General features: G+C 40.4%; 1 protein-coding gene and 1 non-coding gene across 2 annotated transcripts in view; one reads left to right on the forward strand and one right to left on the reverse strand.

Annotated features, from left to right (window-relative positions):
* Window positions 1-14,037, forward strand: part of LOC124553662 (protein roadkill-like) — a 52,693-nt gene extending 38,656 nt beyond the window's left edge. The window contains exons 2-3 of the mRNA XM_047127542.1: window positions 5,491-5,929; window positions 13,845-14,037. Coding sequence (XP_046983498.1) covers window positions 5,502-5,929; window positions 13,845-14,019 — 603 coding nt within the window. The 5' untranslated portion in view covers window positions 5,491-5,501 and the 3' untranslated portion in view covers window positions 14,020-14,037. The remainder of the gene's footprint in view (window positions 1-5,490; window positions 5,930-13,844) is intronic.
* Window positions 14,038-14,393: 356 nt separating this feature from the next.
* Window positions 14,394-14,468, reverse strand: Trnaa-cgc. Its single transcript has one exon. It is a non-coding gene; the product is annotated as a tRNA-Ala (tRNA).
* Between the last annotated feature and the right edge of the window lie 7,304 nt (window positions 14,469-21,772).

The raw sequence follows: 21,772 nt of genomic DNA on the forward strand, positions 1-21,772 counted from the left end.
CCTGTTTAACAGGTTTTTAACTTTTCCTGTAGCTACAATTATCTGCAGCCCCGTTACTGGCATCATTACAACTTCATTTCTATTTGGCAACGATCCTAACAAACTTTTACCCACAGCACGTAAACCACTGCCACTATCTGCCAAGCACTGCACTTCTTCGTTCCACACTTGCAGACTGGTTACTGGCTGACTCAACACCTTCCCTTCATTGCTGGTGTCAGAACCCTGCTCCAAAAAATCGTTCACAACCTCTCTTCTATCGAAATCTTCCCTGTTTCCAGAAATTACACAGATTTTTGCAGAATTACCCACATCACTTTTCTCCCCCATACTATTTATTCTGTTCACTAATGACAGCTCAAAAAAATTTTCCGGCGTTTCGCCATTCTCCGTGTTCTCCTTCCCCACCCCCCAATCTCTCTCTCTCTCTCTCTCTCTCTCTCTCTCTCTCTCTCTCTCTCTCTTCACGATTAGTTGGCTGACCGCCATTTTGGTCACCATTTTCCTGCCTCTCCCTTATAGCCTCACAAATGTCATTTATAGACAATAGTATTTCTTCTATACTGACATCACCAATCTCTTGTAATTCTGCAGCTTCTGTACTTATTCCTTCCCCAGAACATGACTAGACTTCAACTTGGTTGCTAAGGACGTTCTCCGCTAATTCATCACCCGTTTTGTCTGCAATACAGTGCTTATTTTATGTCTGTCCAAAAAATCTTCTAGACCACCGTTAAATGTACAGATGTGTGTATATAGCTCGTTTCGTCTGTTGTTACTACCTTCTTCTGCTCCTCACACAGAGTCCCAGCCTGTTTAGTTCTAACACGTACCAAGGGTTTTGCTAGCGGGTTCAGATTACTACTTCCCATCTTGTAAACGCTAGCCCTTCACAGACGGCATTTAGTTTAACGGATTCTGTACCATTTCTTAAGTTTACCACCATTTGCTGTCACCTTGGCGCATCATCATCCTCTCGCACCGGAGAATACGGCCGATAATTGAGCACCTGCTCCCCATTATTTCGCCTATCATTTGCTGGGTAGCGCCACCTGCCGCTGTTTCCGGGGTACACACCAATTCTGTTAACGTTTGCATTCTGCCGCGGTTCTGCATTATTTGGTGGTCTGATGTTACGATTTGCATGCTCCTCCTCATGGAACAACTTGTCAACTCTCTCCAAACAGCAATGAATTTATAAACGTCATCCCTAGGAGCTGCAATAATTTTGTTTCGCCAGTTCATGGGCAATTTACCTTCCAGGCCCATAACAATTTCTTCTGTCTCGGCTTTGTTGTTTAAATATGAAAAGTTTGTCGTCCACTTTAACGCAAACTTTCTTAAGCTTTCCTTCCTGGGATTAAACGTTTCCCTAGCCCAGAAGCTATTTAGCAACTCCATTTGTTTTTGCTTGCCCCAATATTCTTTAAAAAACGCCTCTTTAAATACATATAGAGTATCGTACTGTTTAGTAGCGATAACCCCCCAAATTCTAGCCTCTTCCTAGAATTGAGAGGTAATGAACCCTACTTTTTGTCTGTCTGACCACAAAGTAGGTAGAACTCCTTCGAAGTCATTCCAAAATTCTTTTGGATGTACATTTTCTGTTGAATCAAAACGTGAAAACTGCCTGGTGGCGACATATGATATTTCAGATGATGCTGCTACAAAACTACACCCACTACTGTTAGTTCCGTATCTGAGGTTAGTTTCAACTTGGCATAATCTACTGCTGTGCTCACCAGACTTATTTTCAACCTCTTCTACCTGGTTAGTTAGCTGAAGCACATTTCCTTCTGTCACGCCCATTCAGTCGGACACACTTTTTACTTCAGTCATACATTTGGCATATTCAGAACTGATTTTACTGCCTAACAGTTTGTGATCTTAACACACACACTCTATTGCCGTTATTTTGACCTAGTTTCTGCACTCTTTCTTTTATCACATCTGCCCTTTCTTTGTTTCCAATAGCAACTTTTTTCAAGGCATCTGTTAATTCACTTTCTACAGTTCTAGTGGATTGTTGGCAGTTATTCTCAACTTCAGAAATTTTGCCATCCACTTTACTTTCTAATGACTTCAGATCATTTTCCCACATATCTTTTAAAACCGCAGTCTGCTTTTCAAGTTTTCCATTGATGTTCTGATCAGTTGTTTCAGCCAAATTAGTATGTCCCTCTTTCATAGAATCCATTAATGCTGCAAACATATCTTCTTTCTTCTATTTTCTGCTTTACTGTTCCCTGTTTATCTTTTTCCTTCGGTACTATTCCGAATTTGGTATCCACATTTGATTCAGTAACACTAGCAATATTGTCATCACGCAATTGATTGTTACCGATTTCATGCGTAATGTGACTTTTTTTCAAATTGCTCTGAGCACTATGGGACTTAACTGCTGTGGTCACCAGTCCCCTAGAACTTAGAACTACTTAAACCTAACTAACCTAAGGACATGACACACATCGATGCCCGAGGCAGCATTCGAACCTGCGACCGTAGCGGTCGCGCGGATCCAGACTGTAGGGCCTAGAACCGCTCGGCCACTCTGGCCGGCTTAATGTGACTTTCAGGATCTTCATTGTCTCCACTAGTTACATCAACTGACGTACTTGAAGCAAAGTCTACTTCACCGTCCGTAAATAACAAAGAAACATCCTCAAAAACCTCCTCTTTTACTTTAACATCTACTCCTCCTCTCTATTCAAGTGTGCTAGTTGCTCGGGCGCCCACACGCACACACACACACACACACACACACACACACACACACACAAAAACAGTTCTAACAAACTTATCTTTCGTCGAATGCTGCAGCCTCGGCGTGCAGAAACTGAGTGTCAGACCTCCTCCGTCTGCCGCCGTCCCAGTTTCAGGGTCCCCGCTTGTCGTGTAAGTTGGCAGCGCTGCCCTGCCGTATTGCTGCTCGTTGATACCGCTATGAATGAATTTATTTACCTTCACTGTAAAGCACTTTTGAGACACTTAGCACATGTAGACATGAAACTGGCAAACGACTACTTCCTTCGGAGCTCATACTACACACGACCGTACCATTGAAAGGCTGGGCTCTGACTTCTTGGATTGGTGTAAGCATTCTCCGTTTGCAAGAGAAGAGATGCGTGAAGAATACTCTGTTCTGATTGCTCAGTCTGCATTAAGGCCAATACAAAAATATTATTCTCCTGTGTTAGCGCGCTTTTTTCATGACTAACAAATCAATAAACACACTCGAACTGTACTTTTTCCAAAATATTTAACATTCTGGTACTTTATTTATACTTTACATTATTAACTGTTTTCATTTACACTGAAATTAGCTTCCCTTTACCATAAACATACTTGACACACTATAATACAAAATTCCCCGTCGTCTTCATTCACAGTGTATTAAGAATTTCTCACGTTACTTCGTACGGCGTTTGTCACTATAACAATGATCTACATATTTACTTTAGACCACATTCACGCATCATCCACACTACTAAAAACATACACAAAACTGTACAAACATAAAAGAAAAATCCTTCAAGAAATAAACATTACATTTCACAAAAACATTCCCTTGACTGTTTCTTGAATGTGTCTGTCCGCTACTGTACCCTGGTGGATGACAATTTGAACTGCGTACTCGGCTGAACCCACTTCACGACCTTTCACTGTGAACGCACGAGTCAGTCTCCCGACGCACGGGCTTCATCCCCTGTGTGAAGCAACTCCTGCAAGGGTACACGCATCACTGCTTGTTAAATGACGAATAATACAGATTCAGGTCATAAAACAGTGTTGTTTTCTTGAATAACAGGAGAAGTAAAGAGAACATCTCGTTGAATAGAGTAATACTATAGTTCTGTACAGCCTATTTAGTATTTTGGTAGACGTCTGTTTCAAACCATTTCCATACCAAATAACATTGCACTGTAGAAAAAATGATGGAAATAATGTCCTTGCCGCTTCTGGAGCTTGTTCTCCAAATGAAATATGCTGATAGAAAAGGTAAAGCTTGAAAATGGTATTATTAAAGATTTGCTGTTATTCACCAATGGCATCCGTCGGACAGAAAGGGTGTGATACTGCTGGAACCGACTAAGGATGGACTGCACAGGTTGAGTCACCTAACGTTACCGCTGGATATATTTCGTAAACCACATCAAATACTGACGAACCGATTCCACAAACCAAACGTGAGGGGAGGGGCTAGTGTAATTGTTTAATACAAACCATACAAAAATGCACGGAAGTATGTTTTTAACACAAACCTACGTTTCTTTAAATGGAACCACGTTAGTTTTGTTAGCACATCTGAACATATAAACAAATACGTAATCAGTGCCGTTTATTGCATTCTAAAATGTTAATTACATCCGGAGATATTGTAACCTAAAGTTGACGCTTGAAACATTGTCCTCACTTCATTGCAGGGGCCCAAACAGCTGCAACATACATCGCGTTTCTACAGAATGATCTGCCAACGTTCCTCGAAAATGTCCCACTGGAAACGCGTCGACGTATGTGGTATCAGCATGATGGTGCACCTCCACATTCCGCAATTAACACTAGGCTGGCCCTTGACAGGATGTTCGACGGGCGTTTCATAGGACGTGGAGGACGCATAAGTTGGCCAGCCCATTCTCCTGATCTTACACCTCTGGACTTATTTCTGTAGGGTACGTTAAAGATGAATGTGTACCGTGATGTGCCTACAACCCCAGAGGATATGAAACAACGTATTGTGGCAGCCTGCGTCGACATTACACCAGATGTACTGCGGCGTGTACGACATTTATTACGCCACAGATTGCAATTGTGTGCAGCAAATGATGGCCACCACATTGAACATCTATTGGCCTGACATGTCGGGACACACTCTATTCCACTCCGCAATTGAAAACGGAAACCACGTGTGTACGTGTACCTCACCCCTCATGGTAATGTACATGTGCGCCAGTGAAAAAGACCAATAAAAAGGTGTTAGCATGTGGACGTAATGCGCTGTTCCAGTCTCTTCTGTACCTAAGGTCCATCACCGTTGCCTTTGGATCCCTACGTAATTCGGTACTCTCCGATACACACGATCGAACAGCGGAGGAGTGGTACTCAAGCGTCAACTTTAGGTTACAATATCTCCGGATGTAATTAACATTTTACAATGCAACAAACGGCACTGATTACGTATTTGTTTGTATGTTCAAATGTGCTAACAAAACTAACGGGGTTCCATCTAAAAAAATGTAGGTTTATGTTAAAAAACATACTTCCGTGCATTTTTTTTATGGTTTGTGGTAACCAATTACACTAGCCCCTCTCCTCACGTTCGGTCTGTGGAATCGATTCGTCAGTACTTGATGTGGTTTACGAAATATATCCAGCGGTAATGTTAGGTGACTCACCCTGTATTTATCAACTGTCGCTGGAGACAGGTGTGGCTGTCACTCGTAGAAGCATCGTCAGTCACCTGTATGCTGAAACGGCTGCTCCGTGTTTCAGAATCGTCCGCAATGGAAGCAGTTAAGGACATCACAGAGACAGTGGCTGTGGACCTGGGTGCACTCCTGGACGCCGGGGACGACGCCATGGTGATACTCGAGGCAGGTGACACTCGGCTGGTGGTGCACAGGGCCGTCCTCGCGGATAGGAGCCCTGTGTTCGCGGCCATGTTCGCCCACGACACCCTTGAGGCCTGCACTGGCGTGGTGAGGATTGCCGACATCGGGGGCCCGGTGCTGAGGCAGCTGGTCTCCTACCTGTACACCCTGCGGGCCCCCCAGCTGCCCGGCGCGGCCCCCCAGCTGCTGGCTGCAGCAGATAAGTACGGGGTGTCGCGGCTGAAGGCGGAGTGCGAGCGGCAGGTGGCCGCTCAGCTGACCGTGGAGACCGCGGCGGCCGCAGCCGTCCTCGCAGTCCGCCACTCCTGCGGTGACCTCAGGTGAGCCGCCATCGAATTTATTAAGACCTGCCCCTTCGAGATGATGGCCACTCAGGGGTGGGCAGAAGCGATGCTTCATCAACCAAAAGACTTGGTCAAAGTGAGCCGGTTGCTGTACGATCCACCACCACAAACCAGGTAAGTGTGAGACAACCCACTGATTAGTGTCTCTCGGTTCTAGGTGTGTGTATTTCCAACTGTATAATTTTTCCCACTGAATTTTCTTAGATGTGTGTCTGCTGTAAAATACATCGTCATAGACAGTCATTTCACGATAGCTCACAATGCTATCATTACCCTCGTGTAGCAGTTTCAGTGAACCCCTAAACTGAACAGTGTTCATTACCAGGTATGTTAGCTAACAAAAATCATCAAAGAGCCAGTTTGTAGGCATTATATTAAGCTACATGTATACAGAAAGTGGTTGTTTAGGTTTTAGCATCAACTGTCATGACAGAGGGTACACTCACTGTGTGAATAGAGCATGAGGCAGACTGCTGTGGACACAAAGCTGTATTGCCCAGCACAGGCTGACGCAGCGATGGGTGTAGTTTGCAACAGGCAGCCTGTACTGCTTGCTGTAGGCCTGTTCCCATAAAGTAGTCTCTAAAGTTGTCCATTGCCTCTGTGGCTGATGACAATGAGACACCTTTGAATAGTGGCACGCTGCATAAAGATGATGACCGAGTAAGTCACTTACAGCCGACACCTCGAGAAAGGTAGTGTAATGCAGAATGATTAGAGGAGGGCGGCAACTTACCTACAATTTTATGTTGCTGATGTTGACCTGTGGAATTTTCTTCGTTTAGTAAAGGAGACTATCAGAGTAATCACTATTCACACCTTAGTATTACAGCTTTGGCTCTTACGTAGTTGTCTGTCACTTTCTTTCCACGTGCAAGCCATATGCCAGTAACTATTCCAAGATAATTCTTAGTTCTCTTCAAATCCAGACAGTACACGGAAGATGTTAATTGCTCTAAAGGCACATTATATAAAAGAATGCTCTGCTGTGAGGGCTTGTATGGAAGATGTTCAGAAAACCAGGTGAAGTAAGCATCGGTGCCGCAGTGGCTGACTGCTCACACCTCTTGCAGCCTGAGACCACTTCGCAGGATCACAGGCCAGACCTAGCAGCAGTTCCAGCTGGTCCCATAAAATTAAATCTTCCCACCTCATTTTGTTCGCCTCTGCACTCAGCATTACATAAAGCTCACGCAGTGCTTGGATACGTTCCCTTCTGTGACACACAGAATACCGTGCCTTACTGTGTATTCGATGAACAGGTGTCCACCCCTGTGTGTGTGTGTGTGTGTGTGTGTGTGTGTGTGTGTGTGTGTGTGTGTGTGTGTGTGTGTTTCAGTGGATCTATGGCTTCACTATAGCCACCCAGTGAACACTACAGGCTTCCATTCTCCTGTGACACACCTTATGACGGTATCTATCCCATCCATTGTTGTTGCTGTTCCAACTCTGATAGTCTGTGATGCTTAGTGTCTGTGCGACCAGAGTTACCATTTTTCTGCACCATCTTACAGTTACATATGTTCATACAAGTCTAATAGCCACTAACACTGGTAAATAATCATTTATTTTTCATTTAGATTTTAATACTTATGTAGTATTTTATGTGCTATTTGACATATTCGAAATCTTGTGTTCGAGATGACACTGTGCATTCCCTGAACCAATTGTAATGAACATAGAGCCAGTGTTGTCAATCATTCAGTGTCTTTCTCTTTTATTCTATAAAGATTAACATCAAAATTCATTGTTTAAGCAATAAACATATTACAATTGTTATTTACATTCTTGAAAAAAATTTAAAACATTATATTATTCCAAACTCGTTATACACGCTGTGGGAAATGACTGAAGCTCTTATGTTGTAAAAATATTTTGTTAACGGTAATCTTTTTACTAACAGTAATCTTTGTGTACATTTTAAAAATTCTCTTGATGATGTATACTAGATTCTTGTCGTGATCTTCACCTAGTTCACTGCCTCATACTTCCCACATTATTGGGTGTCAGTTACAGACAGATATACAATGTTTGGTTCTGGAACTGCCTCTGTCTTTCACTGATTCCACTTGACCCCCCCCCCCCCCCCAACCTCTCAAAATTATACATAGTGTCACACTCAAATTTTATACACCACATGTGCCTATGATTTTAATGATAATTAAAATAAGATGTATAAAACCACATGTAAGCAGAATTATTTTTTACTTCATACAGTGTCCACTTCACACAGTGAAGTGATAGTGTTTTCCCATTTTTTGGGGAGGATGTCTCACTATCCCATGTTCATCCTACTCCGCCTTGTATCCATGCCAGCCCTTCTAGATAGACATCAGATTCTCATGGAATTTACCATTCATACCTACTGTATGTGGAGGACAAACTTTATTTCAGTAGCAAGTTCACAGCACAACTTAAATCATCAATCGCAAACATTGCTCATCACCCCCCCCCCCCCCCCCACACACACACATTAGTGTGTGTTTTTCCATCACTGGGGAATGACACAGCTTACTTTAACTACCCCATGGTTTCATGTGTGCTTACAAGGTGAGGATGCTCACTTGAAAAATACTTAAATTCCTGTCAACCGTATTTAATGAATGAAATTTAGATGAATGTGGTAATACTGTTATGACATGTAACTGTTGCACAACCACAGCCTCTTTCTGTTGTCAAATCATGGGTTTCACTGTGCCTTACTACCTGCTGTACTGAATTCCTTCTCCAGCTCAATTTGAAACACGCTGTCAACCATTTAGTTACCTGTACCTTTCAAAGACCAGTTTTTAAAACAGGCTTTGAAGAATGTCTGATGATCAAAGTATCACATTAATTACAATACGAAATGTTTCACAATCAGACGAGTGTCGTGCCTGTCAAATTTATATGCGTGTGTTACCATGCTCAGAAGCAGCCAAATTTCCTGAACTGCATTCCACCTGGTTTGTACGCAGCCACATAACTTTCTTGCGCTTTGTCTATTATCGTCCATATGAAAACCAATACCACAGTAATGTAAATATCAGAAAGCCCTTTACCAGAGATGGTGATCCTCAGTGCTTGTAAACTCAAGTGAATTACAATAAATGACATTTCAAAAAGCAAGATTCAGCTTCAAACTACATGCTTTTGTATTGGACTGGGATCCAGGACTCCAATCTGGTCACTACAGATCTTAACTATCATTTTAACCACATGTAACATCATATGCACTTTTTCAAACTTGATATGATGGGGCATAAAGTTTTGTTTTGGGCAGAGATTGTGAATGAAGCACAATAAAATGTTATAATTTTATGTGTCAAAATTTTTCACCGCTAGAGGGATGATGAAACTGAAATGATTATACAACAAAGTATTCCCCTGCTGTGTTTCGAACCCAGCATATATCATGTTGTTTTCCAGCCACATATAGATACACAATGTCGGTTTATTTCACCACCAGTGAGATATGCTCATGTCTGAACTAGAAATTATGCGAGGAAAAGTTCTGTGCTGACTGGGACTCTTAACCCTGTATATGCTATCACCACTGGCTACACACCTGTCAAATACTTATCCACCAGCCACTAGGAGTGAAATTTATAAATCTGAAATGATAGGATAAAACGTTCTCTGCTTGTTTCATAGTCAAAATTGGCACCAATTGTTATTGTTGACGTTGCATGCACAAATGCTAAAAATCATTATTGCTTTCCACATATTACTTGCAGTGCGAATGCTACAACTTGAAATTACACAGTGAAAATTTTTGTACCCAACCAGTATTTAAAACCAGACCTTCCCCTTTCATTGAAACCTGGATAACTATGGAATGTTGGGGACCCAACAAAACGATGGAACTGTATTGTCCGAAAAGTGTTCAAAATGGCAGAAAGAGATATCCGAGTTAGAGTCCCAGTTCAGCACCAACATTTTCAACATTGCAAGTTCAAATAAGTTTGCCGTGACTTTACATGACAATTGTTTCAGGAATGAAGTAAAATTTCTGGTGCAAGAAAGGTTATAATGGTGAGCTTCCACTAGCCGGACGTCTGCCTCTGTCGTGGCCCAACATACACCGACTCTCCTCCAGCAGGTAGTGAAGGAGTGTCTGCTTTATTGTAGATTAGGAAGGAAAGTGGAACCTTATGTTGTTCAACAGAAGTCACCTGAGGCAAAGAGGATCTGTTAATACTAGTTAAGTGTTTGGCTGATCAGTGACTCGGACACAGAGCTTAAGAAAATGAAGGTAGAGCAATTTTAACAGACCACCAAACTACTTTCAATGCAGTGCCACTGTTTTGTTCCTCACTGGATGAGCGTTCCGTTTCCCTGGAGGTTTATTTCAGCCTTTACAAAACATTCTTTTCCTTGTTAATCCATATCAATGGTCACTAGTTGCCTCAGCTACCTAATGTGTACTTTAGAGTTGTTTTTGTAATCACTGAAATAAAATCACATAATTGTCAGCTGCACTACTGGCATTATTGTAGGCTACAGAAATTTGTGCAGGACGTGTTTTCTCCCACCTGAGCTGGTGTGATCTAGTACGAGTTTAAGTTACACCAACACTAGATCGCACAAAATAAACTCAGCGACAAGTATCAATCAAACTTCCAGAATGTTCTCCAGGGATCATTGTCACATTTATAACTGCAGTAGTGTGGCATTGTGTCAAGGAACGTTAATTATTTTCTAGTTCTTTATTATTGTGATAGAGGCTTATAATTTTACTAAAAGAAGAGATGCATTTGATATATAAGGAAGTCAATCATAGGCAGTGACTGTTGTTTGAGAATGCATCCATTGTTATTCTTGAAGTGGTTTCCCTTTATTATAATTTCAGAAGGAATTTATTTTTTACTTTGAAGTGGTATTAAGCTACTAAGCAGCCATGTTTATCCACTATAATAGTTTTTTGAAGAGATCATTCATTATTATAATTTCTTATGTTATTATTAACACCGTCAATCTTGGCAAAGATGAGGCTTGTCTTCAGTAAATGTAGCTTATGTAGCACAGATAATCCCTCCATATAAATTCCATGTGGAAAAAGGGGGCCTAAAAATGTACCGTGCAAGTGCATAAGAAAGTCCATCATTTTTCCTCATGTAGCATACTAAATTGATGCATGTAGCCTAAAAGGACCACCCATAATTTAACTGAAACAAGTAGATTCATGCATAATATCATAGACATTTGTCTGACGTGTTGTCATGCAGGTTGGAATAAGTATATTTATCAATCATAATTTTTTATTTGTAGCTATAAAATATTGTTGGAGTGACTTATTGAATATTGTACACTTGAAGGTCATAAGGATTGTTGTTTAAACCTTCAAAAATGCTGCATGAAGTATTTTGTGCATCACAGTATATTGATAATTTTTACTTATGGACCATCTGACAGCAACTGAATAAAACACAATTTTAGTGCCATACGCGTTTAGAGTTTATTTTCTGCAAGGCGTTATCAGTGGCCTGGAATATGAACATATGTTAGCTATTTAATTTACATTTTTGTCACTGTGCCTATAGGTTATAAACAGTTCTGGTGGTTGGTATTTCCTATTAAGTAGTAATGTTTTGAACTGTACTTACAGGTTGTGTGGACAATTTCTTACATATTACACTCCCATTGCATTTTTGGTGTTGTTCTTCTTATGAATGACAATTTGCAGTTTTTTCCCACACTCCACAGCACTATGAACTGAAAGATTGTTTCAATGCAATGTTTTGGTTTCTGTTGCCGACTGTCAAATGTTTTTACCAAAGATTGAATGTTATTGCAAAACTTTAGAGTGTAATTATTGAAGTATCTGTGATCCGTTTGTGTACGCATTTGTGTGTGTGTGTGTGTGTGTGTGTGTGTGTGTGTGGTGTGGTGTGGTATTTTTTTTATTTTGGCTCTGCTTATGTGTGTAGGTCATGGTGTACCATCTGGTTCTTTTCTGTGTGGTGTTGTCAGTGTGTGTTTGTAAGTTTTCAGCTTGTGAGTCCTTTTGTATTCTGGAAATGTGTTTGTTTTGTTGTATTATTTTGTGCATGTATGTGGTAAGTGTGTCAAAGAAATTACGTCAGGAAATAATTTTCTCATTTTCAGTTGGTTTTTGATGTGGTGGTTTACCAGTATGGCTCAATCGATCATTGCCAAATGTCACGAAATGTGACCAATTAGCCATCATGCGGCACTATAATTCAATAGGAAATGTTGAGGAAGAAAGAAAGAAGTAATTAAGTGTCAAACATCCCATCGACTGCAAGACCATTAGAGACAAAGTAGAATCTACAGCTCTGAAATGTTAGAAAGGAAATAGATAGTGCCATTTCAAAGGAATGGTCACAGTATTTGCATTGCTTAGTTTAAGAAAATAAAGGAAAACTTAAAACAGGATGGTTGGATGGACATTTGAACTATTTGGCTTTACCTTCATAAAACAAAAATGTTTGGTCCTGACAAAAAACGTAGAATGAAAGGCTAATGTGAGTCCTCAGAATGTAACAGTACACATCTGGTGTAATGAAGCTCTTTTGTGTTAAGAAATTCTTCCCACGGATATGTCCATAGTTATTAGCATCCATTGTATTCATGGTTGTCTGCAAAGATTTTCATTGTGTCGTGTACATAAAACCAGAGGAGAAAAGCAATTTTGATTTTTATCGCCTCTGCATGTCTTGTCAACTGTGACACCTGGTGTCGATTTCAAGTCTGTCACACAAAACTTTAAATGATTGCTTGAAAAGTTAAAACATGTACCTCGTAGCGAGTGGCGAAAAAGAATTCGATAATCAACATCATCTTGTGTGCAGTCAACAATGACGGTGCATGCAGCATGCAGGGATAGATTCCCACCCCACACAGAATGTTCCGTTAGGTTATTTCCAGTTCATATATGGGCACATCCTGCTACAGCTAAACTAAGCAGATGTTTAACATGTATTTGTGGTTAGAAAACAATGAGAGGTGGTGGATTCAGATCCCAGTAAAGGAACAAAATACTTTTTCTCGACAGTTCAGATTCTCATTTTGCTATATTTGGATATGTATTGTATTATTGCACTTAGTTAACAATCCTATTAGTTGCTAGGTTTGACTCAACGAACACAATGCCAAGTCATTTCAACATGCACCCACACACACACGCTTACCTGTGGCTGAAATGGTATTAAAGATCTTTCGTACTTAGTTAACAGAGACAATAGGTGCTCAATTGGAATCCTGGATGGTAGTCTTAATACAAATGTTTTCGTCACTTAATTTGAAGTTGAAACTTAGTTTCCAAAAAGTCATTTATTGCAATAAACTTGAGTTTACAAGCTGCCATCTAATTATAACAGGTTTCGATATTCACATTATCGTGATATTAGTCTGATTGTGGACTCAGTGTTACAAATCAGTTGCTTCAAGTGGGGTCTTGTAATAATCATTTTGTAGAGTGAAATGCCCATATCGAAAAGAGATCAGAGGAACTGCAAGACAGTAACATTATGTGGGTGCATTCGTCATTCCCCTACACTCTGTCAAGGAATATGGCACTTCATCATCATCATACAATTTAGGTGGAGTGGAATTCAGGCCGTTTGGATAGTTTTGATGGTGATAGCACCTGAGCTAACCTGTCCAGTAATTCTGTAATTGTTTTGTGCAAGTATTGGGCATTGTATGTACCTTCTGGCTGCACCTAGAATTGAACTACCTGTTGTATGGGGTTGAGCAACTGCCATGGAAAGCTCAGATGGTACGACTGATTGTTATTAGCTTACTGGTAATTCATTTGTATTAACTGGAGCCCTATCCCCTGTGTGGATGGTCCGGTCCCTCAGCAGTGCTGGCCGTAGTGAGCCACCTCCACATCCCCACGAAGACACGCCCAGCCAGCTCACACCCTGCCTCTCTGTATGTGCAGTGCACCAGTCGTTACAGAGCCGAGGACCACCACCACCAGCACCACAACCACAACCAGAACCGCCACCACCACCGCTGCCACCGCCACCTCTGCCAGCGCACCTCACCAGACACCTGCTGCTGCGCGGCCCACGACTCTTCAACCTGATGAGGCCACTGTCTCTCAAATGCGGTGAGTTCCCTCAAAACACACACACACACACACACACACACACACACACACACACACACACAACCATTATATGGTAGATAAGATATAAATACTGAAAAGCAAAGTGTAAATGCTCAGTCTAGATTTAATGAGGGTCAGCAAAGTGAACTGGGAATAAAATCAAAACATACAATCAGAGGTGGTATCCCCACAACTAGATCATAGTATCATGGGAGAGAGGTTAGTTAAGAATAGGTTGGTAGGAAAAATAGTTATTGTCAACAGTTCAGTGTCTTATTCACCAAGACCAGCAAACCAATGCCAATAATAATTCAGACAGATTTTCACTCTGCAGCGGAGTGTGTGCCGATATGAAACTTCCTGGCAGATTAAAACTGTCTGCCAGACCGAGACTCGAACTCGGGACCTTTGCCTTGCGTGGGCAAGTGCTCTACCAACTGAGCTACCCAGGCATGAGTCAAGCCCCGTCCTCACAGCTTTACTTTTGCCAGTACCTCGGCTCCTACCCTCCAAACTTTGCAGAAGCTCTCCTGCAAACCTTGCAGATCTAGCACTCCTGAAAGAAAGGATATTGCGGAGACACGGCCTAGCGACAGCCTGGGGGAGGTTTCCAGAATGAGTCGTGCTTGGGTAGCTCAATTGGTAGAGCACTTGCCCGCAAAAGGCAAAGGTCCCCAGTTCGAGTCTCGGTCCGGCACACAGTTTTAATCTGCCAGGAAGTTTCAATAATTCAGACAATGTCATGCCCAGAAAATTTAGTGATGGGGAGAGTATGAGTGCACTGAATGTGTAACACTGTCAGATGAGATAAATGTCTATTACTTTAGATGTATTGGAGTGGTCTAGCAGAGGTCACACATACACACACATTTATGAGACCATTTTTGGTGCTTGTCAGGAATGAGAGAGGAGAAAGAACCCAATAATTTGCTATAGTTTCTGTTAGTAACAAGAAATATACTCAGCAATCACCAAACAGAAGCAAACGCCAGCAGAGCCTCAGCTTGCCAGGGTGTGGACCACCTTGGTTGCCCCACTGTACTCTGCTGTGTAACAGCCAGTCTCGGTAACAACAGACATGCAAAGGGGAAACTCTGCCTTCTGTTGACAATGTGTCCGTCTGTCTGAGCAGCAGAATTGCAGTGCCATGAGCTCCCAGAGTCCACAATTATTTATGACAGGCAATCCTATCTGTCTTTCCCTACAGTTTTAACCTCAGCAACCAACTCTAGTTCCACAGCGGTTATTCCCTGATGCCTTCAAATATAACTTACTCTGCTGACCCTTGTACTTGTCACAGTTTTCCACATACCACACTATCCTCACCTATTCTGCAGAGATGTTCGATAGTTCTTCTGTCACGAGTTCACCTAGTTTAAACATCCGTCAATAGCACAGCATTTAGAATGCTCCGATTCCCCTCTTGTTTTTTCCATAATCCATGATTAATTTTTATGCAGTACTCTGCTTCAAGCATACTTTCAGGTATGTCTAACACAAATTAAGGCATATCTTTGATATTAGTAACTTTGTTTTGCGGGGAATCTCCTGTTTTTCCATGCTACATTATTCCTTATAACAACCGTGCTTTGACCCTCAGTGTAAATTAGCATCACATGTACCGGAGTCCCTACAAGTGGTCTACTGTGTGGTCCTTAATTCTGTAAACTTTGCCACCAATGTTACTTCTGCCACACCCCAATACTTTCCTCTTTCTTCCATTCATTAATCCTGATTTGGCACTCATTCAACTGTTTATTACATTCACCAATTCTGGTGATTCAGTCTGACTTTCGGTGAACACAGAAATATCACCAGTGAATTTTATCAATGATATCCTTTTCAACTTAAGTTTTAATTAAATTGCTATAAGTTTCTTCAGTTCCACCAATGATTCTTTAGTGTTCATCTGAACGTGTGTGGAGATTACCTGCATCCTTATCTTTAACAATCTTTAATTCAGAATACCAATTCTTGTTGATTATTGTACATATTCTATGTTACCTGCTGTTCAATATATCTTATATGTACCTTTTAAAAAAATTTCACACACTTTCATTATTTCATGCTGTCAAATGTCATGTAAAGATCTTCAAATCCAATAAAGATGCCTTGATTTTTCTTACACATTCCTTCCACTATCCCTGGATCCTTTACTCCAAATTTATCTTCCTCAAACAGATAATCACCTTTGTCTTCCATTCTTCTTCATGTTGTTGTTATTTTTTCAAAAAGCTCTATTCATGAGCTGTTTAGCTATTGCACTTACAAGTGCTTGGTTGCTTCTGTAGTATCTGGATGGTGTTTCTCTGGCATTCTGTTGCTATGACTCCTGTCTCACGGATTATGCAGACAAATGTGGATACTCGCTTGATTGCTGTTCATTATCACGTTGTCTAGAGCCTCGTAGAAGTTAAAATTCCCATTCCATTCCTGGGTACTTCGCTATCCTATTTATTTACACACTGAATTCTCATAACAGTTCTCTTAAAATTTAGTTCACTCATTATCATACCTGAATTGTGCTCTGGGTGCACATCTGTTGCTGGATACACCTTACAATTCAATACCTGATTCCAGAGTGTGTGTCTGGTTGTGATGTACTCCAGCTGGAAATGTCTTTACCAACTAAAGCTCTGCCTTCCTCCTGAAGAGCTGAAAATGCCAATATACTGAAGCAGCCATACAAATGTCACAGAACACAGGGCACAGCCTTGCAGAAAGTCAGCCACCCACATGTGGTGGAATTGTGCAGGAGGGCCCCTCCAAAGGGACTGCTTTTAGCGGTAATGTGGCCAACCATAAAAGGCAATCAGTGCTAACCTTAAACCGCTGTGAGGAATTTTTGAGAAAGTTGTGACCACAATATAACCTAATGGGAACAGGACAAACAGACTGGGATTCATTTCCAAAACACTCCAGCAGAGTATAACCAACACTTAACATTTGTGTGAGGAACAGATGTTCTCCAGCACAAAAGCAAGTCTTATTAATTACATATTAGTTATGTATTAATATCAGTCGCCAGCCTAATTAGGAATTCTTGTCAAACAATGTAATAAAGCAGAAGGCAGTGCTAAGGCTAACCTAACCTTCCTTGACACACACACACACACACACACACACACACACACACACACACCTGTTTCTTTATATCTGTTCACATTACACCAGAGCAACGTAACCTTGCAGATAAATGTAATACTAATTTGGAGGTCAAACAAATGGCCAATAAGATTGCAAACTGTAGCATATGCCTCACAACAACATGTACCTTGAATCAGGGCTTAATTTTGGCCACAATGCATTCTGGCACCTCCCAGAAACTCCCTTTCTTCTAATTCTCTCTTTTCTCCCCCCCCCTTTTTTTAACAGTACAGTACCGGAGATTTGAAGTAGTACATGTGTATTAAATCAAACCGTAACCGTAATTTTCCGCTGCACCAGCACAAGTGAACATGACAATGGCTCGCCAACATGATGTGACGGGCAGGAGGTAGAGTGTGTGTGTGTGTGTGTGTGTGTGTGTGTGTGTGTGTGTGTGTGTGTGTGTGTGTACGCACGTACAGTATACCCAAGATAATTGGAGTATCATTCTAAAGTTGTGATTGGTGCATATTGCCTTTTGTATACGACTGCCAACAACCTCAGCAATGTAGTAGCAAGGCAACATCTCATGTTATGTGTGTTAATGAGAAATAATGTAAGCCATGTTTGAATGTGAACGTCTTTATAATGTGCTTTCACGAAATCATTTTATTCCATGTTGTAATTTACGTCACAGCTAAAAATCATATGTGCGTATGGAGCAAACATGACCAAAAGTTGGCAGCCTTGCGACCCGATATGTCCCTTTGCCCACGGCACTCTTGACCTTTGTCTTTATCTGCCCGCACCCTCGTTAGAACATGGTTGAAGCTATACAGTAGAGGGGAGCTCCCACAGGGGGCAAATTTGAACTCCCAATGCAGAACGGACATGTATATGTTTGACCCTTAAGTCTGTCTGTCTGCCCCAACATAGTTCTCAAACGAAAGTTCCAATTTTAAAGCCGTTTTTTTATTTGAAAGCTGGTTTAATGGGGACGGTTCTTAGCTATATTTCTGAAAGTCTGTTCAGCCGTCTAAATGTCATCAGCTATATGAAGTAAAAATGTTTTCTGCCAGCATGCTCTCTTGAAATACATTACATAATCCATAAGAACTATATCACGTTATGTAGTACCAAACTGTAGAGCTCAAAAAGATGTACCTAAATAAAAGATTAAGGTTGAAGAATAATGATGATTTTTGTCTTCTGAAGTCAGCTGTTTAAACACCCACAAAGCAGAAAAATTGAGTGTGACTCAACTGTGAAAGACAAACATATGCTCTTGCTGACTTTTTGTGGTTCTTTTTGAGGTCTACAATTCATTAAAAAATCAAATGATTTTGCTCTAATAGTGTAAGGAGCACGACGGCAGCCCAGTTTCTTGCGACTTGACTTACAATTATAGCCACAGCTTATTTCTTGTGCTACCTAAAGTAGCTAAATATATAATAATAGATAGTAAATGAATATATCTGTGAGTTAAAGAAAGAAACAAGTAAATCCCATAAGTGGTTCTCGCATTACAGTTGCCTGTCTGTATGTCTCTATGTGAATTCAGTCTTTTTAGTCCACGATTCAGACAGGTCGTGTCTATGGCTTTTTCAATTTGAATCAGTTTACCTTGTTAGCCATCGCTGCCTCACAGAGAAGCCAACAAACAATCCAACAGGCACTTCAGGAATTCACGTTCAACAATATTACTCAATCACTCTCTGTACGTCAATCGCTTGCAGTGCAGTTGTTCTGCTCAGAACCGACAGCATTGTTTTGGTTTGTTCGTAGTGTTTATTTACACATTGTGACTCAGTGGACAGGAGAGTTTAATAGTAATGTATATCTCTACAAAAATTAGTGACTTCTTTAAACCTAAAAGACAAAACGTTAGTGAGGGCAATGAAAACCACAGTTTAGATGTAGAATCCATGACGTCAGCTGTGGCTGGAGAAGAAGATGCAAACAACAAAGCAGACAATCCTTCTCCTATGTCATTGTTGCAAAATGAAAATTTCTATAAGTTGGTGGATATGGATACAGACAAAACATCTATAGACAGTATTGATAATTGTAATGATGATGAAAAGCCAGATTGTCGGTCTGTCGAACAATGTACAGATTATAAAGCTAAAAACCCGTGGTTGATTATTAAAAAAAGGCCAAGTTTGTAGATATACACTAGGTGCTGAAAAAACAAAACGGTTAAAACTGAGTGAGCAATGGCTTTTAGGAACTGTAAGCTCATGTGGGACATGATCAAATAATGTCTCTTAGGAAAAAACTGTTTGATCACTGCACATTTGAAGCTCACGGTTTAGCAAACAAAATCCAGACTACGCAGAAAAATATCACATTCAGAACTCCGTCGCTTCCACAGTAAAGGAACAAAAAGTTGTTACTGAGCGTATTTTTGGACAGCTTATAAGCAAGCAAAGTTAAATAGACTGTTTAATGAGTTTCAGACAGAAATTGATCTCCAAATTAAAATTGGTTTGGATATGGGCCGAATACTATGTTCAAATGTTGCTTGATCTAATATAGTGATTCATATTTCTGACCAGATGACATCAGATCTAATAAATAATTTAATAAAAAGTGACTCCAAATTTTCACTTCTTTTGGATAAAGCCACTTCACTTTCACACAAAAAAGCTTTGATTGTCTATTTCAGAACATTGTTAAAAGGGAAAACGCCATGACAATTTCTTTGCGACTTTTTGGGCTAAATGACACAGCATCTGATATCTTGAAAGAACTTTTAAAGCAGTTAGAATCACTAGGACTAGGCTGTGAGTTTTTGAAAGACCATTTAATCGCTTTGACTTGCGATGGAGCTTCTGTCGTGTTAGGAAAAAAGTCTGACCTTGCAAAGCTGATGTTTTCCAAACTTATTCATCTGGCATTGTTTGAATCATCGTTCAGAACTCACCATGCATGACACGATAGAAGAAGTGGTGGGAATTAATCACTTTAAAATATTCATGGATAAAGTTAGAAATATCTTCAGCTGCTCCCCGAAAAACAGCAGTGAGTTGGCAGTTGCTGCTAAAGGTTTGGAGCTAGAAATTTAAAAATTGATCATGTGTTTTGACACTCGTTGGGTGGCCTCCAGTTTATTGGCAGTAAAAGCTGTGTGGAAAGATTGCAGGGCTCTGTACAGTCATTTTTTAGAAGTATCAGAGGACACGAAACGAGACTCAAAACAACGGTCTTCTTACAAAGGGCTTTGTAATACATTGTCATCTACAACTTTCGTCTCCAACCTAGCTGTAATCTCTGATGCCTTAGAAGAGTTGGCCGATCTATCCCTACAGCTTCAAAGATCAAGTGTTAACCTTGCTCAAGCTCACGACGACATTACACTTTTATTAAAAGTGTTTGAAAGTCTGTTTGATGCAATGGGACAACATGCAAATGTAGCTAACATTGCACTGGAAAATATGAACTTTCAATGTGTTAAACTTTCTCAAAGAACAATTATTTCTAAGATTCCTGATGAACAGTTTAATCGCAGCTTGGCAAATAATTTGTGATCCAGGTTGCTATCAACAGTGAATGCATCTGAAAGCTACGATGATGATATGAACTACATGAAGGCCATTCACCTGAAATTGTGGCCTAAAAACATATCGATCACTTATGGAGAAAATGAGATTTTTCGAATGTGTGAAAGATTTAAGATTAATAGCCCTCTGAAATAATGAAGGACTTCAGGGAGTACAAATAGGGTCTGAAACCACTACTAAGTGGAGAAGTGCCAACTGTTCTTGTACAGCCACCAATGTTCAAAAATTTTGTATCAATAATAAACAGCATTGCAGTGTCGATTGCAGAGTGTGAACGTGGCATTTCTGCAATGAACTTAATTATGACACCACTGAGATCGTCACTCTACATCTGCACTGTTTGTAGTTCATTACGCATCAGACTTCTGGGACCACCTGTAGCTGGATATGAAAATGGGCGTCTTGGATGGTGAGGGGATATCATTCTGCACTTGCTACACAGTCAAAAGCACGAAGTGATAAAGTGTATAATGAGGATAATTCTGTATTATGGAAATGTTTTTCGTAATCCATCTCCATTGATTGTGTTTGAAATAATTTCACAGTGCTTACTTTTTCTTCCTTTATTTGAGCCACTGAGTATGAACTTAGTTAAAACTATGAGTTCAGTTAATAATACATCCTAAAAAGGTACTTTTTAACAATAAATACACAATGTATATTCTGTATAAACTGACTCCTCATATGCCACTGACTTTTGTCAGGATAACAGATGTTTGTCATTTTAAGTTAATACACTATGTTGAAAGTGTAATAAAATTTAAAGGGAAATATTTAAACAAAGTTGTATACCCTTAGGTCAAAGATATATACTGCATGTTGACAGGACTTGTTATTTTATGAGTGAAGGGAAATGAAATTCATATTTCAAACTACAAAACTGTAATCTCAAAATTAACGCTCGGTACAATTTATTATTAATGTGATATTCTTGATTTGGAATCATTTGTAATTTTATCATATATGAGTTAACAGATCGATACTCAATCCCACCGATTCAGTTTATTGGTCATTAGCGGTTTAATTGTTGAACGGCAAATCGAGCTAAAAATCTACTGAGATGTGGGATTCTTGAAGTTTCAACTGCTGTTTGAAACAGTATAACAT

Source organism: Schistocerca americana, chromosome 11 (genome assembly GCF_021461395.2).
Source record: "Schistocerca americana isolate TAMUIC-IGC-003095 chromosome 11, iqSchAmer2.1, whole genome shotgun sequence".
In the NCBI taxonomy this organism is placed as follows: domain Eukaryota; kingdom Metazoa; phylum Arthropoda; class Insecta; order Orthoptera; family Acrididae; genus Schistocerca; species Schistocerca americana.